The following is a 15,067-nucleotide window of genomic DNA, read 5'->3' as shown; positions in this document are numbered from 1 at the left end:
ATAAACTTTAGTAGATCACGCTATATCCTTTGTTACCGCAAATCTACGTTCAGGTTAGTGACGGACTAGAATCCTGTATTAGGTGGAGCATTGGGCACACCAGCTGAGATTTTAGAGCTCCGGCTAACTGCTTGGCATTAGTTTAAGTGTAATTAGACCGTAGGGGCTATCGTTTCCGTTTAGAACAGCACATGGGTTGTCTGACCAATCTAAATAGGGCAAGTCACCAAAACCTCTGGTTATTGTAATATTATTCTAACTAAGTGTACATAGGAAACTATGGCATGATTATATAAAGCTACCGTCAGAGGAAGTAAGATTGGTCTATTTATCTCTATGGAGTGGTCATGACCTCTGGTTGGAAAAATCATTACTTTAATTAAGTTGTCAATAGTCTAAGGGGACTAGATCAAATAATGTTTCAGGAAGTGCTGGTTGGAGACGGCCATCTGAGCATTACTAGTCATAGAAACCTCTGGCAGTGACCAAGACTGGCGAGTTTGTGACCGTGAGATCCGCGTATAACGGCCGGCGCGAGACTCTAAGCGACATTGAGAATCGGATGAAGGAATGTAATTTAGAATAAAACAGAGGAATCAGACATCTGTCCAAATTTCACAATTATTAATGATAAAAGTTAAATGTAAACTAAATGAGAAGTCGAGATATTATTAAATTGGAGTCAGATAAAATAGAGGTAATTAAGTGAAATGTGCTTTCATGCAAATACTGTTTCACTAAACAAAGGAAGACAAGAACACGTGTGAAGCCTTCGCCACGCCTCTGGATACCGTCATTGGACCAGCGGGTTGGTGCCTTTACAGTCTCATCGAGCATTTATTTATATTTACAGAGACATGCAAAAATGTCAAGGCCACACACACTACGTTAAACACGACAGGATAATATTTATAGGGGGTTGGAAGTAATTTTGGGATAGGATCTGTTTTTCCCAACTGTCATGTTTCTACCCGCGTAAACTTATGCATGGATGCATATATAGCCAGAAACAATAAGTTTGATGCATGCTCACAAGCAACACTGTTTGTCTCATCGAGCATTTATTCATATTTACAGAGACATGAAAAACAGTCAAGGCCACACACACTACGTTAAACATGACAGGATAATATTTATAGGGGGTTGGAGGTAATTTTGGGACAGGATCTGTTTTTCCTACCTGTCAGTTTCTACCCCATTAAACTTATGCATGGATGCGTATATAGCCAGAAACAATAAGTTTGATGCATGCTCACAAGCAACACTGTATGTCTCATCGAGCATTTATTATATTTACAGAGACATGCAAAAATCAAGGCCACACACACTACGTTACACATGACAGGATAATATTTAAGGGTTGGAGGTAATTTTGGGACGGATCTGTTTTTCCTACCGTCAGTTCACCCCGTTAAACTATGCATGGATGCATCATAGTCCAGTACAATTAGTATTATGCATGCCACAAGCAACACTCAGGGCTTAATTTTTCCGGAACAAGCGGATCGGATCCGGCACTTCCGAACTCCGATCCGTACTCATTTGGCAGATCCCGCTCCTCAAGCGCTAGTGGAAAACGTTCGTCTGACCTGTTGCGTGCATATATTAATTAAAAAGCACTCTAATAATTATATGGCAATAACTATTTTATTTTGTAATGAACAGGCTGTCTGTTGCTGCAAGGTGAAATATTGTGTGCACACGCGCAATCCTTGAGCTTTTACTTATAACGGCAGGAACAACTCAAAAAACTCCGGGAATATTTATGGTCAAACAGATAAGACTGGTATGTATGTCATTCGAAAGGAATGCTGCACACTTGGACTAAAAACAAAACTTTGCGCTTTTGGAAAAATAGAGAAAATTTACAGGATGTGCTCTGTCATCTCCTTTCCTTGATCTCATTTGTGGAGCGCTGCGCCTCACAAACTGAACCTATTTCAGCAGCGTATTGTCACCATTTTCCCCTTTCGTTTTGTTAATCTGTTAATTGTCAAATATTTGGCGTATTCCACGAATACGTAGCCTTTAAGGAGTGGAGTGTGATTTTTGAGGGCTCAATGTACATCATTTTAGAATTCAACAATCATGCCAAACATCTGAGCTTACCTTTTTAAATGCCATGCAAGGTTGTACACTGAACATATTAACAATAACATAATTATCCCCATCACCGCCCAAAAAGATTGCTTAGACCAGCAGCTCATTATGTCCCCACTGTCCTGTCTCTAGTGTCATATCATAGGATTTCATAAGTGACCTACCTCAAGTCGCTTCTCAGAACTGTCACGGCCAATGACCAGTGCTGTTTACACATTAGATAATAGGTTCAGGATCCTGGAACTAAGAGGAAAAATAAGAGAACTCTGTCAAATACAAATATTACCACTTTACTAATTTACTAATAACACAGTAGCATTTACTTGTACCAGCCGAGCATGCTCCATTAAAGTCAATAGAAACCTATGTATGTCAGCCTGGGATAATGTAGGCCTACATCTAGTTAAATCAGTCTATCAATTTTAGCCTATATTTCATAAATATTTCAATAAATAATTTTGTATTGAGTATTGAATAAATAATTTGAGTATTATTTAAAAACTTTCCAGGATACATTTTCCATATTTCCAGGATATTTCCAGTAAGTTTTTTCGGTAACACTTTACTTGAAGGGGTGTTCATAAAACTGACATGACACCTTCATAATATGAAGGAGATTTTATGCATGTTTATGACAACTGTCATTAATTTTCATTTGCTGATTTATGTCATTTTTAATGCAAAGATTACATTGTTTGAGTTGTCTTTGTTATGACAACTTGACATAAAGCAATATATCATAACCTGTCAGTGTATTTGTCATGACAACTTGACATTACCAAGACAACATAACCTGTCATAAATCTGTCATAAACATGTTAATTCGTACCACTGTAGTTGAGGTCAAGAAAAGTATTCTTGACACTGTTACAAAACTATTTGACAGAGTATTAACACTTAATGACATTTTAATGACATGTTAAATGTGTACCACTGTATTTGAGGTCAAGAAAAGTATTCATGACACTGTTATAAAACTATTTGACCTAAACATCCTCCAACTCATATGACATACGTATGTCGTTTGTCCCTTTCTCAAATACGACAAACATTGACTAAATTAGCGCCACTACCGTTATTAAGACTATCGCCTACCGTCATTAAAAATGTACATTTTGGGGTATTATTTTGCAATAATAGCATGTGTTGTGGTTTTATTTTCATTTCAAAATGTCGCGATAACTGTATTTACATTACACATACACAGATATTTAGGCCTTTTGAGCAAGTAACGCAACACATTTATTTATTAAATAACAGAAAACGCATGATACAGATACAAAACATTTAAAATGTTTAAAACGTACAAATATTCCAACTGTACACGGTGACACGATTGATTTATATGAGGAACAGACGCGAACGCGATCACCATCTGATGTCTTCCGGTTTCTGCTATTAGGTCAGCCTTAATAGTGAAATATCATTGGCTGTCGTCTGTCTCGTCTGTCTTTCGGGACTGATAACACATCATTGAAGAAATGGTTTCAGTGTGAGGGTAAAATAGATAAACATCTGTACATGTCAAGAACTTCTGTTAGCAAAGAAAGCACTGTTACACAACACATTCTAACTTTCAAATATCTTGAAGTTATTCATGATTTCTAAAGGGACAAAATAACAGGGTTTAGCTGTGTAGCATATGTTGTTCGCTCTAGTTATTTGCTTTATGTTATGGACCAGTAGTTGGAAATAAGCAATGATGATACTATGAGTTGTGTACACTGTAAAAAGTGCACAAGGTATGTCATTACTCTGAAGCAGTTGTTATACTTGATCTGACTCAAAACATTCAATTTTCTGTCTAGCCATCAATGTAACGTAAAAATTTTGGTTGATTCAAATTAAAAGTAAGTCTTGTTAGTGTAATGTAAATAAATGTCTTTAAATCAAATTAAAAATATTGCGTTCCCATTATCACGTCACGTCTGACGTCATCCGTAGTTGAGCGTCAGGACGTTCATCTTTCCGCCATTTTGTTATACCGCATGGATGAACACAGCGTGGAGAAACGGGAATCTATAAAATCAGAAAGTAATTCTAAAGATACGTTTGGGTGTATTATTAACATCATTTACATATGATTACATAAACTATTATGATATACTGCTGTTTTACATACGGTTAGTATTACTAGTTGGACGGGTCTAACTCGGCTAGCAAGTTTACAAGTTTCCCTCATCAGTATGAAGTTAAACTGAGTGGAAATAAAATAATAGTAATACAAGTAAACTGCTTGAGGTTAGATGGTTGATAGTATAAGTGCTGTTTCGGGTATGCTGTAGTGCGATACTAGTCAAAATGTGAATTTGGCGCGTCATGTGTGCCATATAGAAAATGCATGCATGCCCGCTTCAGACGGGCTTAACGTTCTTATGAAGCTTTATTATTATGATTATTATTTGCTTATGATGAAACTCGCTTTCGCATTGTACTCGTTTAACACTTAACGTTAGTTCTGCTTAACGTTACTTAGACTTACTAGACTGCGAGTATCTTCCGAACGCTAACGTCTCTCATTAATGATTAACGTTAACCCAAGCTAAGTGCGCGAAAGACATATCTTCACATGAAGGCCCAAACACGTCTTGAAGTGACGTGCCTCAACACATATTTTAACATATCGCGTTTACCAGCATGCCATGTAAAGAAGTCGCATGTTTAGATTTAACGTTATGTGAGCCAGTATATTATAAATATCTTTGTCTTTTGTAGGATGCGGTAACGTTACTGCTGAACAACTTTTCAGGGCAGGTTTTGAATAATCCAGGCACATCAAAAATGTAAGTAATTTGCACCTTTTAATTATTGCTTTGTAAAGTCAGTTTTGTAATGTATATTTTCTTCTATGCTCTACCCCACCCTTCTCTTTGGCAAGTAACTCAATGTGGAAATGCAAAGACTGTGGCGTCACCAAAGCCAAGCGTTCTGAGCTTCTCAAGCATTTTAAGCTTGATCATAGGCATTTTGGACGTCATCGTCCTTATCCTTGTGTTTATTCAGACTGTCCTTGTTCATTTAAAACTTGGAGTTCTCTGAAGAGCCATGTGTCAAGGAGGCATCCTCAACATCCCCCTCAAAAAGATGCATTGACAACTTATAAATGCATGCTTTGTGAATACAAACACACATCATTGTTTAAAGATTACTTCCATCACATTGGGCAGCACCTGAAAAATAATGAAACTGTTCCTTGTGTTTTTAGTGGGTGCTCATACAAAACCAATATTTCTGGATCATTTAGAACGCACAAGGCAAGAAAACACAAATCGTTCTCCGAAGAGGACTTAAAGCCTGGCATTGTTGTCAGTGAAAGACCAGTCCCTATTTTTTCTGCAGAAGATGACATTGAATCTGATGAATATGTCTCAGCTGATGAACCCACATCCTCTGTTGTAATAACAGAAAATACTGAAGACTTGTCCAAAGCTATAGAGCGCAAATTAGCCTCAGTCCTATTAAAGTTAGAGCATGTTTTTCTTGTACCTGGTGTGGCCATTGATGACCTTTTGCAGGAGTTGCAGTATTTAATTAGTACAGTTTCAGTTCCAGATGTTAATCAAACTATTCACCAGGTACTGCAGGAACATAATTTGCAGGTTGATAAAGTTGTTGTAGATGAGTTAGCCACCTTTCTTTGCCAGTCACATCCAATTCAAACAGCAATCAGAGAGCAAGGTCCACTTTCCACTACATGGAAACGGAAGGCATACTACAAAGCCAATTTTTCAGTAGTAAAGCCTGTAGAGTATGTGCTTGATCGGAGCGATGGAAGGACATTTCAGTACGTTCCAATTCTACAATCCCTGCAGCAACTTCTGAGTTGCCAGCCAATACTTGATAATACACATCATTTAAAATCAGTGTATAAAGGAGATGAATCTAAATATACATGTTTTTTTGATTCACTCAACTTCCAAAGGAATGAACTGCTTTCTGAACCTGCTATATCTTTAATTTTGTATGTTGATGAATTTGAGATATGTAACCCCCTTGGCACATCCAGGAAAAAACACAAAGTTTTTGGAGTTTATTGGATATTAGGCAATTTACGTGAAGGATGTCAGTCATCCCTGTCTTCTATAAATTTAGCTGCTTTAATTAAAAGCAGTGATGTTAAGCGTTTTGGGTATGACAAAGTGCTGGAACCATTGATTGATGATCTTGTCACGTTGGAGAGACATGGACTTTTCATTGAAAAACTGGGAAAAATTGTGAAGGGCACAGTTCAATGTATTGTTGCCGACAATCTTGGTGCTCACAGTATTGCAGGATTTGTGGAAAATTTCTCTGGAAAATATGTCTGCAGATTTTGTACAGCAGAGAAAGAAGAATATCAGACTAAAGAAGTTGGATCAGAAACATTCCGCATCAGAACTGAAGAACTACATTCTGCTCATCTTCAGTTTATCAAAGACAATGACTTGCCTCACCATTTTGGTGTAAAAGGTGATTGTGTTTTTTCAGATAAATTATCACACTTCAATGTTTGCACAGGATTCCCGGCTGATATTGTGCATGATCTCTTTGAGGGCATTGTCCCTCTTGAGATAGCTTTGTCCTTGACTGTCTTTTCATCTAAAAAGTATTTCACCTTGGAACACCTTAATAAAGCAATTCAGAACTTTCCATTCAAATGGAATGACAAGAGAAACCACCCCCATACTGTTCCTCTCACATTTTCTGCAAGAAGAACAATAGGGGGTAATGCCCATGAAAATTGGAGCCTGTTGAGATTTTTTCCTTTTTTGATTGGAGACAGAGTGCCTGTCAATGAACCTGCATGGCAACTTCTAAATGATTTAAAAGATATTGTAGATCTTGTTGTCGCTCCTTCACACACCAAAGCTTCTATAGCGTATCTGGCCTTCAAGATATCTGAGCATAGGATCAGATTCCAAGAGCTTTTCCCTGAGACTAAACTTTTGCCCAAACACCACTTGTTGCTTTGTGGACAATGCAATTCGAGGCTAAGCATAGCTTCTTTAAAAGAGTTGTGCGTCATACCAACTGCTTCAAGAATGTGCTCCTATCGTTGTCACAAAGACATCAGTTTCATATGGCATATCATATGTATCAGTGCAGCTCTCTTACACCAAGATTGGAAGTTTCGCATGTTTCTAATCTTCCCATTGATGTTCTGAATGAAGACATATCACAGACTGTAAAACAGAAACACCCAAACCTGGATGTTGTGTGCTTGGCCAAGGAAGTAACATTTAAAGGCTTCAGCTACAGAGAAAGTATGGTCATTGCTCATGGCGAATGTTCAGGGCTTCCAGAGTTTGGCGAAATTTTGCAAATTATTGTGTTGCAGGACAAACCACTGTTCATTGTCAGGAGACTAGATGCATGGTATACTGAACATTACAGAGCCTATGTCTTGGTCCAGTCATCTGACAAGAAAATTGAACTTTTAGAGCACCATGATCTTACAGACCCATATCCACTGGTTCAGTACACAATTGGGGGGAGACGCATGGTGGCTCTGAAGAGATATATACATGTGTAAGGTTAGAATTGTTTACATGGTCACTACATCTTGTGCAAATTTTTAGAATACAGTATGTAAATGTCTAACAATAATCTATTACTTGTACTGTATCTAATCTTATTTATTTTCTTTATTTTTTCAGAATCTGTTAAGGATGTCAGGAAGAAGATCTGCCAAGCTTTTGGTGATTGTGAGTGAAGATGATTCAAGAAAGTTGCTTCTGCCAGATGGGATTCCCGAATCAGTGGATGAGCTCGTTGAAAAAGTGAGGGAAGCTTGTGGATTAAAGGGTAAATTCAGACTACAGTATCAGGACAAAGATTTTGGGGATGTATTTGTAAATTTGACAAACACTGGAGAACTTCAGAGTCTTTGCACTCTAAAGATAATCCCTTTGCCAGACGAAGAATCATTCACTGTTCAAACAAATGATGGGACCCAGTCTAACGATGATACTCTGTCCTCCTTTGGCTCTGGCGACACTGATGATACTATCATCCTCTCACCCCCTGGCTCGGAAACAGTTTCTACAAGAAATCAACAGTGGCCAAAGGAATTTAATATTCCACGCTTTTCTTATGACACTGAACTCCAATTAGAGAGAGGAAATTCTCTTTTTAAGGCTAACGGAACAAGGCTGACTGTCGCTCCAAAGATGAAGTCTGATATTCTGGAGAAGATATGTGATGAGATCTACAAGTATAAATCTTATCCCAGCAGTGCAAACTTCTGCGAAGTTTCAGAGGCACTTATCAAGAAACACCCTTGCTTGGCAGAAAAAGGATCCTTCAATGGTTGCTACGGGTGGACACAGAGATTTAAAATGAAGATGGGAAACCTACGCACACAGTTGAAAGGTCTTGGATGCCCTGAGTTTTTGGCAAATTCCCTGAAAACCAAAGCCTCGGATAATGCTTTTCCAGCAAAAAATGTTAAACGACCTAAACGTGGCGAGGCCAATCATATCCCATCCGTACCTGCTGGAGTGTCATCAGAAAACCTTGAAACTGAGCGCCTGGCACTTTTAAAGGAAGTGAAGAAAAGAAACAACGCATGCACAATCAGAGAAAAAATGACAAAGACGTTTGCCTTACGCAGACGAGAAGTTGTGGAAAACCAACCTAGTGTTCAGGAACTGCAAGAAAGGTGGCCAGCTCTGTTTCAACAAGAGGAGGTAAAAGCCGTCATTTCATTTAAAGTGCAAGTGATTAAACATGAATTTACCGTAGTTTAAATTATGGATTTTAGTATGTAGTGTAATTACTTAGATTTTCACAAGCCCTACTTATACCTTTAGTTGTTTAATGCTCTGTGTATATGTATTTTTACAACTAGTTCTCAAAGTAATGTCAGGTTCTTTCCAAAGTCTATTTTCTGTTTCTCTTTCTTGCAGATTAATGCTGAATTTTTGCGCATCACGACTTTACCTTTACAATCGAGATTTTTGGCTTCTTTGGACAGACAGAGCTCTCAGCTTCTCCAGGTTATTAGAAGCAAAGGTGGAGTCCTCCGTGAAAAAACTAAAGACACTATTAAAGTTATGGATCAGGTATTGGTTGCATGCACATAGAATTGTTTGTGGTAATCAATTCAGTAATGTTTTGGTCTAATAAAAACCATACATCTTGAACATTTTGTAGAGTCTGGACATAGACATCAGAAGAGAGTGCCTGCTGAAGTGCCTCATCATGTACCTTGGTGAAGATGCAAGCTGTCTGATCAAAGAATACCAGGTAATGTTGACATTGCAAACCACTGAAATTTTGAACTAGCCCTTTAAAGGAGTAGTTGACCTTCAAAATGAAAATTCTGTCATCATTTACACACCCTCTTGTCGTTTCAAACCTGTGTGACTTTCTTTCATCCGCAGAACACAAAATATATTTTTAAGAATGTTGTTAACAGCCCCCCATTCACTTGCATTGGTTTTGTGTCCATAAAATAGAAGTGAATGGGAGCTGTGCTATTCTGTTACCAACATTGTTCAAAATTCTGCAGAAGAAAAAGGTCATACAGGCATGAAATTACATCTGTAGATGATGATGACAGAATTTTCATATTGAAAGTCAACTACAAGTGCTAGTTCACCCAAAAATGATAATTCTGTCATTTACTCGGTCCAAACCTGTATGACTTTCTTTGTTCTGCTGAACACAAAGGAAGATATTTGGAAGAATGTCAGTAACCAAACAGATCTCATCCCCCATTGGCTCCCATAGTATTTTTTTCCTACTGTGGCAGTTAATGGGGAATAAGGTCTGTTTGGTTACAAGCATTCTTTCAAATATAGTTCTGTGATCATCAGAAAGAAATTTAAAGAGAATTTGAACAACCTGATGGTGAGTAAATGATCACAGAATTTTTATTTTTGGGTGAACTGTCCCTTTAAACTTTCTCCTGAAAACCAAAGCCTCGGATAATGCTTTTCCAGCAAAAAATGTTAAACGACCTAAACGTGGCGAGGCCAATCATATCCCATCCGTACCTGCTGGAGTGTCATCAGAAAACCTTGAAACTGAGCGCCTGGCACTTTTAAAGGAAGTGAAGAAAAGAAACAACGCATGCACAATCAGAGAAAAAATGACAAAGACGTTTGCCTTACGCAGACGAGAAGTTGTGGAAAACCAACCTAGTGTTCAGGAACTGCAAGAAAGGTGGCCAGCTCTGTTTCAACAAGAGGAGGTAAAAGCCGTCATTTCATTTAAAGTGCAAGTGATTAAACATGAATTTACCGTAGTTTAAATTATGGATTTTAGTATGTAGTGTAATTACTTAGATTTTCACAAGCCCTACTTATACCTTTAGTTGTTTAATGCTCTGTGTATATGTATTTTTACAACTAGTTCTCAAAGTAATGTCAGGTTCTTTCCAAAGTCTATTTTCTGTTTCTCTTTCTTGCAGATTAATGCTGAATTTTTGCGCATCACGACTTTACCTTTACAATCGAGATTTTTGGCTTCTTTGGACAGACAGAGCTCTCAGCTTCTCCAGGTTATTAGAAGCAAAGGTGGAGTCCTCCGTGAAAAAACTAAAGACACTATTAAAGTTATGGATCAGGTATTGGTTGCATGCACATAGAATTGTTTGTGGTAATCAATTCAGTAATGTTTTGGTCTAATAAAAACCATACATCTTGAACATTTTGTAGAGTCTGGACATAGACATCAGAAGAGAGTGCCTGCTGAAGTGCCTCATCATGTACCTTGGTGAAGATGCAAGCTGTCTGATCAAAGAATACCAGGTAATGTTGACATTGCAAACCACTGAAATTTTGAACTAGCCCTTTAAAGGAGTAGTTGACCTTCAAAATGAAAATTCTGTCATCATTTACACACCCTCTTGTCGTTTCAAACCTGTGTGACTTTCTTTCATCCGCAGAACACAAAATATATTTTTAAGAATGTTGTTAACAGCCCCCCATTCACTTGCATTGGTTTTGTGTCCATAAAATAGAAGTGAATGGGAGCTGTGCTATTCTGTTACCAACATTGTTCAAAATTCTGCAGAAGAAAAAGGTCATACAGGCATGAAATTACATCTGTAGATGATGATGACAGAATTTTCATATTGAAAGTCAACTACAAGTGCTAGTTCACCCAAAAATGATAATTCTGTCATTTACTCGGTCCAAACCTGTATGACTTTCTTTGTTCTGCTGAACACAAAGGAAGATATTTGGAAGAATGTCAGTAACCAAACAGATCTCATCCCCCATTGGCTCCCATAGTATTTTTTTCCTACTGTGGCAGTTAATGGGGAATAAGGTCTGTTTGGTTACAAGCATTCTTTCAAATATAGTTCTGTGATCATCAGAAAGAAATTTAAAGAGAATTTGAACAACCTGATGGTGAGTAAATGATCACAGAATTTTTATTTTTGGGTGAACTGTCCCTTTAAACTTTCGACTTTCTTCATGTAATAATAGACAGACTTCATGGTGGCAAAACAAGATCTTCGTGTGGAGCATATCAACTGTTGTCAGACTGTGTATAAAAAAATCTCACTGGATTATTACAAATAATGGCAAAAGAAATGTTTGGAAATGTAAACTAATTCGTACTACTGACATACTACAGCAAGAGATGACTGGTTTAAGAACATTTTTGGGGGGTGAAAATACTAATGTGACTAAGACTTGCACAGTACTGTGTGTGTATGCAAGGCTGAAGAGATGTGTCTTTAGACAACTGAGAGACAGTGTCTGAGCCCAGAACAGTGTCACGAATGTTATTTCAGTTTAGGTGCTAGGTGGGAAAAGGCTCTACCTCCTCTTTTTGCTATCCTAGGAGCTACTAAAAGGTAGAGTTTTGTGATCTTAAGGAGTGTGATAAGTTGTAGTGCATTAGAAGCTCTGTTAAGTACGTAGGAGCTGCACCGTTTAAGGCTTCACAAGTGAGTAGCAGTATTTTGTAATCTAAACAGAATTTACTTTTAACATTGTTACACTCGTTACCAATTCTAGTTCACCCAAAAATGAAAATTTTGTCATCACTTACTCGCCCTCCACTTGTTATAAACCGTTCAAATTTCATTGTAAAGCTGAACACAAATGAAGATATTTTAATCAAAGCAACAGAGATGTTTTGGGTCTACATTGACTTCCATAGTAGGAAAGCCAACTACATTTTTTTTTTATTTTTTAGATGAGAAAGGGGTATTTTTTCTTCCACAGTCCCTCAATTACTCTCTGTTCTTGTATGTTTTTAGGCTGACCAGAGGGAGGAAGCGGAGAGAGAATTCGAAAAGACCACCATGGCAGTTTTTGTCATCCGTGAAAGTGATGCTCTCAGTCATGCACTGGACATTTCCATTGTCATTGACGGTGTGGAGGTACTAAATAAGTTGCCCTCTGTTGCATGTGCCTGTACCATGATGATTGGACTCATTTATGCACTGAACCTTAAATATCCTGAAGGACTCAAATATACCTTTGAAGCCTTTCAATAAATATTAATGGACATAGAGAATAAGCAAATGAGCCGAAGGGTGCAGAACCTCTCTTCAAAGCTGCAGGAGTAAATTTGTTTCCTTTGACCCAGCTACAATGTTCTGCTGATGGTGATTCTCCTTTAAGATGTTGGACTGTATAAAACTGTTCACTCGGTTTCAGTTGTTTTGTAAATAGTATTAGACTGTTTACTAAACCTGATTTGTGTTTTATCTTGGGTAAGGTTAATAGTTTACCCAAAAATGAAAATTCTTAGGTTGTTTAATCACCCTCAAGCTATTCAAGTATTTAACTTTATTTAACTTAATTAGGTTCAGAGACATTTTATAAAAATGACGAGAGAAGGTTCATTTTTGGGTAAACTAGTCCATGAAGGTGAAACGTTGTTTTTTTTCTTTCTACCATTGGCTAATTTGGTAGGTGCTTTATTAAAAGTGGTTGGTTTTATAATGCCCTTTTTAAAGCAGGTTTTAGGCCATATTCACTATATGCTGCTAATGCTGCTTAGAGTGGCACCTGTCTGTCCATCCAAACTTGTTTTAACTTCAGCACAATTTAAAAGGTTTTGTTGTGTAAAGTTAGTTCTAATTGATTGTTTGTGGAAAGATTTTATGTTTTTCTTCTAAACCTTGATTCTGATTCACCTCAAAGGTGAATTTACATTGTTATACGGTGTGTAATTGTATAAAGATACTATACACATTGTAAAAACTGTTATACTGTCTGTATTGTTATTATACACATTGTAGAAATGTATTGTGACAAAAATTGTCAAAGGTTTACGATGTGTTTACATTGTTATACAGTTTGTATAAGACATTATACACATTGTAAAAATGTTATATTATGACAAAAATAAATTGTCAAAAGTTTGACACTTGAAGTCATTCATCTTAGACAGATGATGAAATTTCTTTACTTTCAGAATGTGTAATTTTTTAATATTAATTTTAAATTACATTTGTTTGGATATTTGGTTAGAAATAAAGTAAAGAAAATAAGTTTATACAAAAGTAAGAATTTTAAGTTGAGCCAAATTAAAAATTTTAAGTTGAGCCAAAGTAAGAGTTTTAAGTTGAGCCAAAGNTTATTTTGCATCTGGGATTTTGCCAAGGATACTTACCCGTTGGAAGGGATTATTGTGTATGCCTTTTTTTCTTCGTTTTGGAATTATCTTTGATGGACTTCCTGTGAACAACCCAGGATTTATGTACAGTAAAGACTATTCTTATTTTCACCTCAACTCAGTCTCTTGTGCGTTTCTGCAACGTGGGTTCAGGTACCTCAGCTGACTAGGGGAGGAGATCCTCTGGTTTTTTACGACACGTCCCGGGTGCGTAACCCGGCCCTGACAATTGACCAGTAGTTGGAAATAAGCAATGATGATACTATGAGTTGTGTATCTACTTTTCATACTTTACTGGATATGAATCTTCTGGATTTGGTCCACTGCTGGCGGTTTGGTATAAATATATTAAAAAAAATCCAGTTAGATGTAATGTCCACGTACACTGTAATATACAAATGAGAAGAATCTAGATTAAATCATATTAGATTTTTATAGTCGATAAAGTTGGCGGTTCTTTATGCCTGAATAAGTTGAAAGTGGACACTGAAATGTTTATTCACATGTGTGATAATATCAGTTGGTGATAAACAAATATTCACGTGACTTTATGTGAACATGTAAAAGGCGTCAACCAAACTGTCGGACATTAATGTTTATCTAATGAATTGCGCTTTGAAATTTCTAAATCACAAATGATTTACAACTGCTGAAAAATACACACTGACATCCAAATGTATCATAAAGGATACAACCTGGGAAAAAGTGAAGGAGAACAAACATGAGAGCAAGTGAACTTACAAAGTCAAAGCATTTTTTATTTATTTATGTATTTGTTTTTAAAATCTGCTTGAACAGTTGTCCTTTTATCACTATTGTAGAGTAATTTAGGACAGATTGGATTTTCTTGTTTAATCTGCCTCTCAAAGCATTAGTCATTTAGAGTCATTGTGTTTTTATAGTTTACAGAGATGAATGTTTACTCAGATTATATGAACAAACATTCAACACAGAAAAGAGCTGCTAATGTACATTCAGCAGGTTGTTATCACAATAAAATAAATCCAGACGGAGTGATATAGGAAGAGGTCTTGTTTCATCCTTAAGAGGTTTATTTTGAAATGTGGCAATTCCATGCAAAGGTCAACCTGACTGTAAAATAAAGTTCTTACCGAAGGTATTCAGCACACTGATAGCACAGATGTCAATATTTGTGCGTATCAATTTTTAAGACTTTTTTTTGTTTGTTTAAAGGCATGATTTAGACACTTTCAGAATTGTCACATCCATAATGGTCTATTTTCCTCATAAAAATCAAGTATGATAACTATTGTATGTTGTATGACGAGCTATCCCTTTTCTATTTGTTGGGTATTATCGTTTCTGGTTTGTGCATTTTTATTCACAGAAAATACAAACTACATCACGTCTCCAAAACTGTTCATTTCCATCACATTCA

General features: G+C 36.9%; 1 protein-coding gene across 8 annotated transcripts; it reads left to right on the top strand.

Annotated features, from left to right (window-relative positions):
• The first annotated feature begins 4,106 nt into the window (after positions 1 to 4,106).
• On the top strand, positions 4,107 to 9,736 carry LOC130549401 (uncharacterized). Of its 8 annotated transcripts, XR_008962181.1 has the most exons (6): positions 4,230 to 4,883; positions 4,979 to 7,613; positions 7,737 to 7,884; positions 8,119 to 8,768; positions 8,988 to 9,143; positions 9,235 to 9,736. XR_008962181.1 is itself a non-coding variant. In XM_057326617.1 (5 exons), exons 3-5 carry the CDS (start codon positions 7,749 to 7,751, stop codon positions 9,364 to 9,366), a joined length of 1,308 nt encoding a protein of 435 aa, XP_057182600.1. In that variant the 5' UTR covers positions 4,107 to 4,129; positions 4,815 to 4,883; positions 7,737 to 7,748; the 3' UTR covers positions 9,367 to 9,722. The 8 variants fall into 8 exon arrangements, 5 of the variants coding, with proteins under 5 accessions (XP_057182600.1, XP_057182599.1, XP_057182602.1 ...); XM_057326617.1 differs by lacking the exon at positions 4,979 to 7,613 and adding an exon at positions 4,107 to 4,129 and having other exon boundaries at positions 4,815 to 4,883; positions 7,737 to 8,768; positions 9,235 to 9,722; XR_008962180.1 differs by having other exon boundaries at positions 4,979 to 7,608; positions 7,737 to 8,768; positions 9,235 to 9,730.
• Positions 9,737 to 15,067: the final 5,331 nt, after the last annotated feature.

The sequence above is a fragment of the Triplophysa rosa genome, unplaced genomic scaffold (genome assembly GCF_024868665.1).
Source record: "Triplophysa rosa unplaced genomic scaffold, Trosa_1v2 scaffold113_ERROPOS68661, whole genome shotgun sequence".
In the NCBI taxonomy this organism is placed as follows: Eukaryota; Metazoa; Chordata; class Actinopteri; order Cypriniformes; family Nemacheilidae; genus Triplophysa; species Triplophysa rosa.
This window is presented reverse-complemented; position numbering and strand designations above follow the sequence as displayed.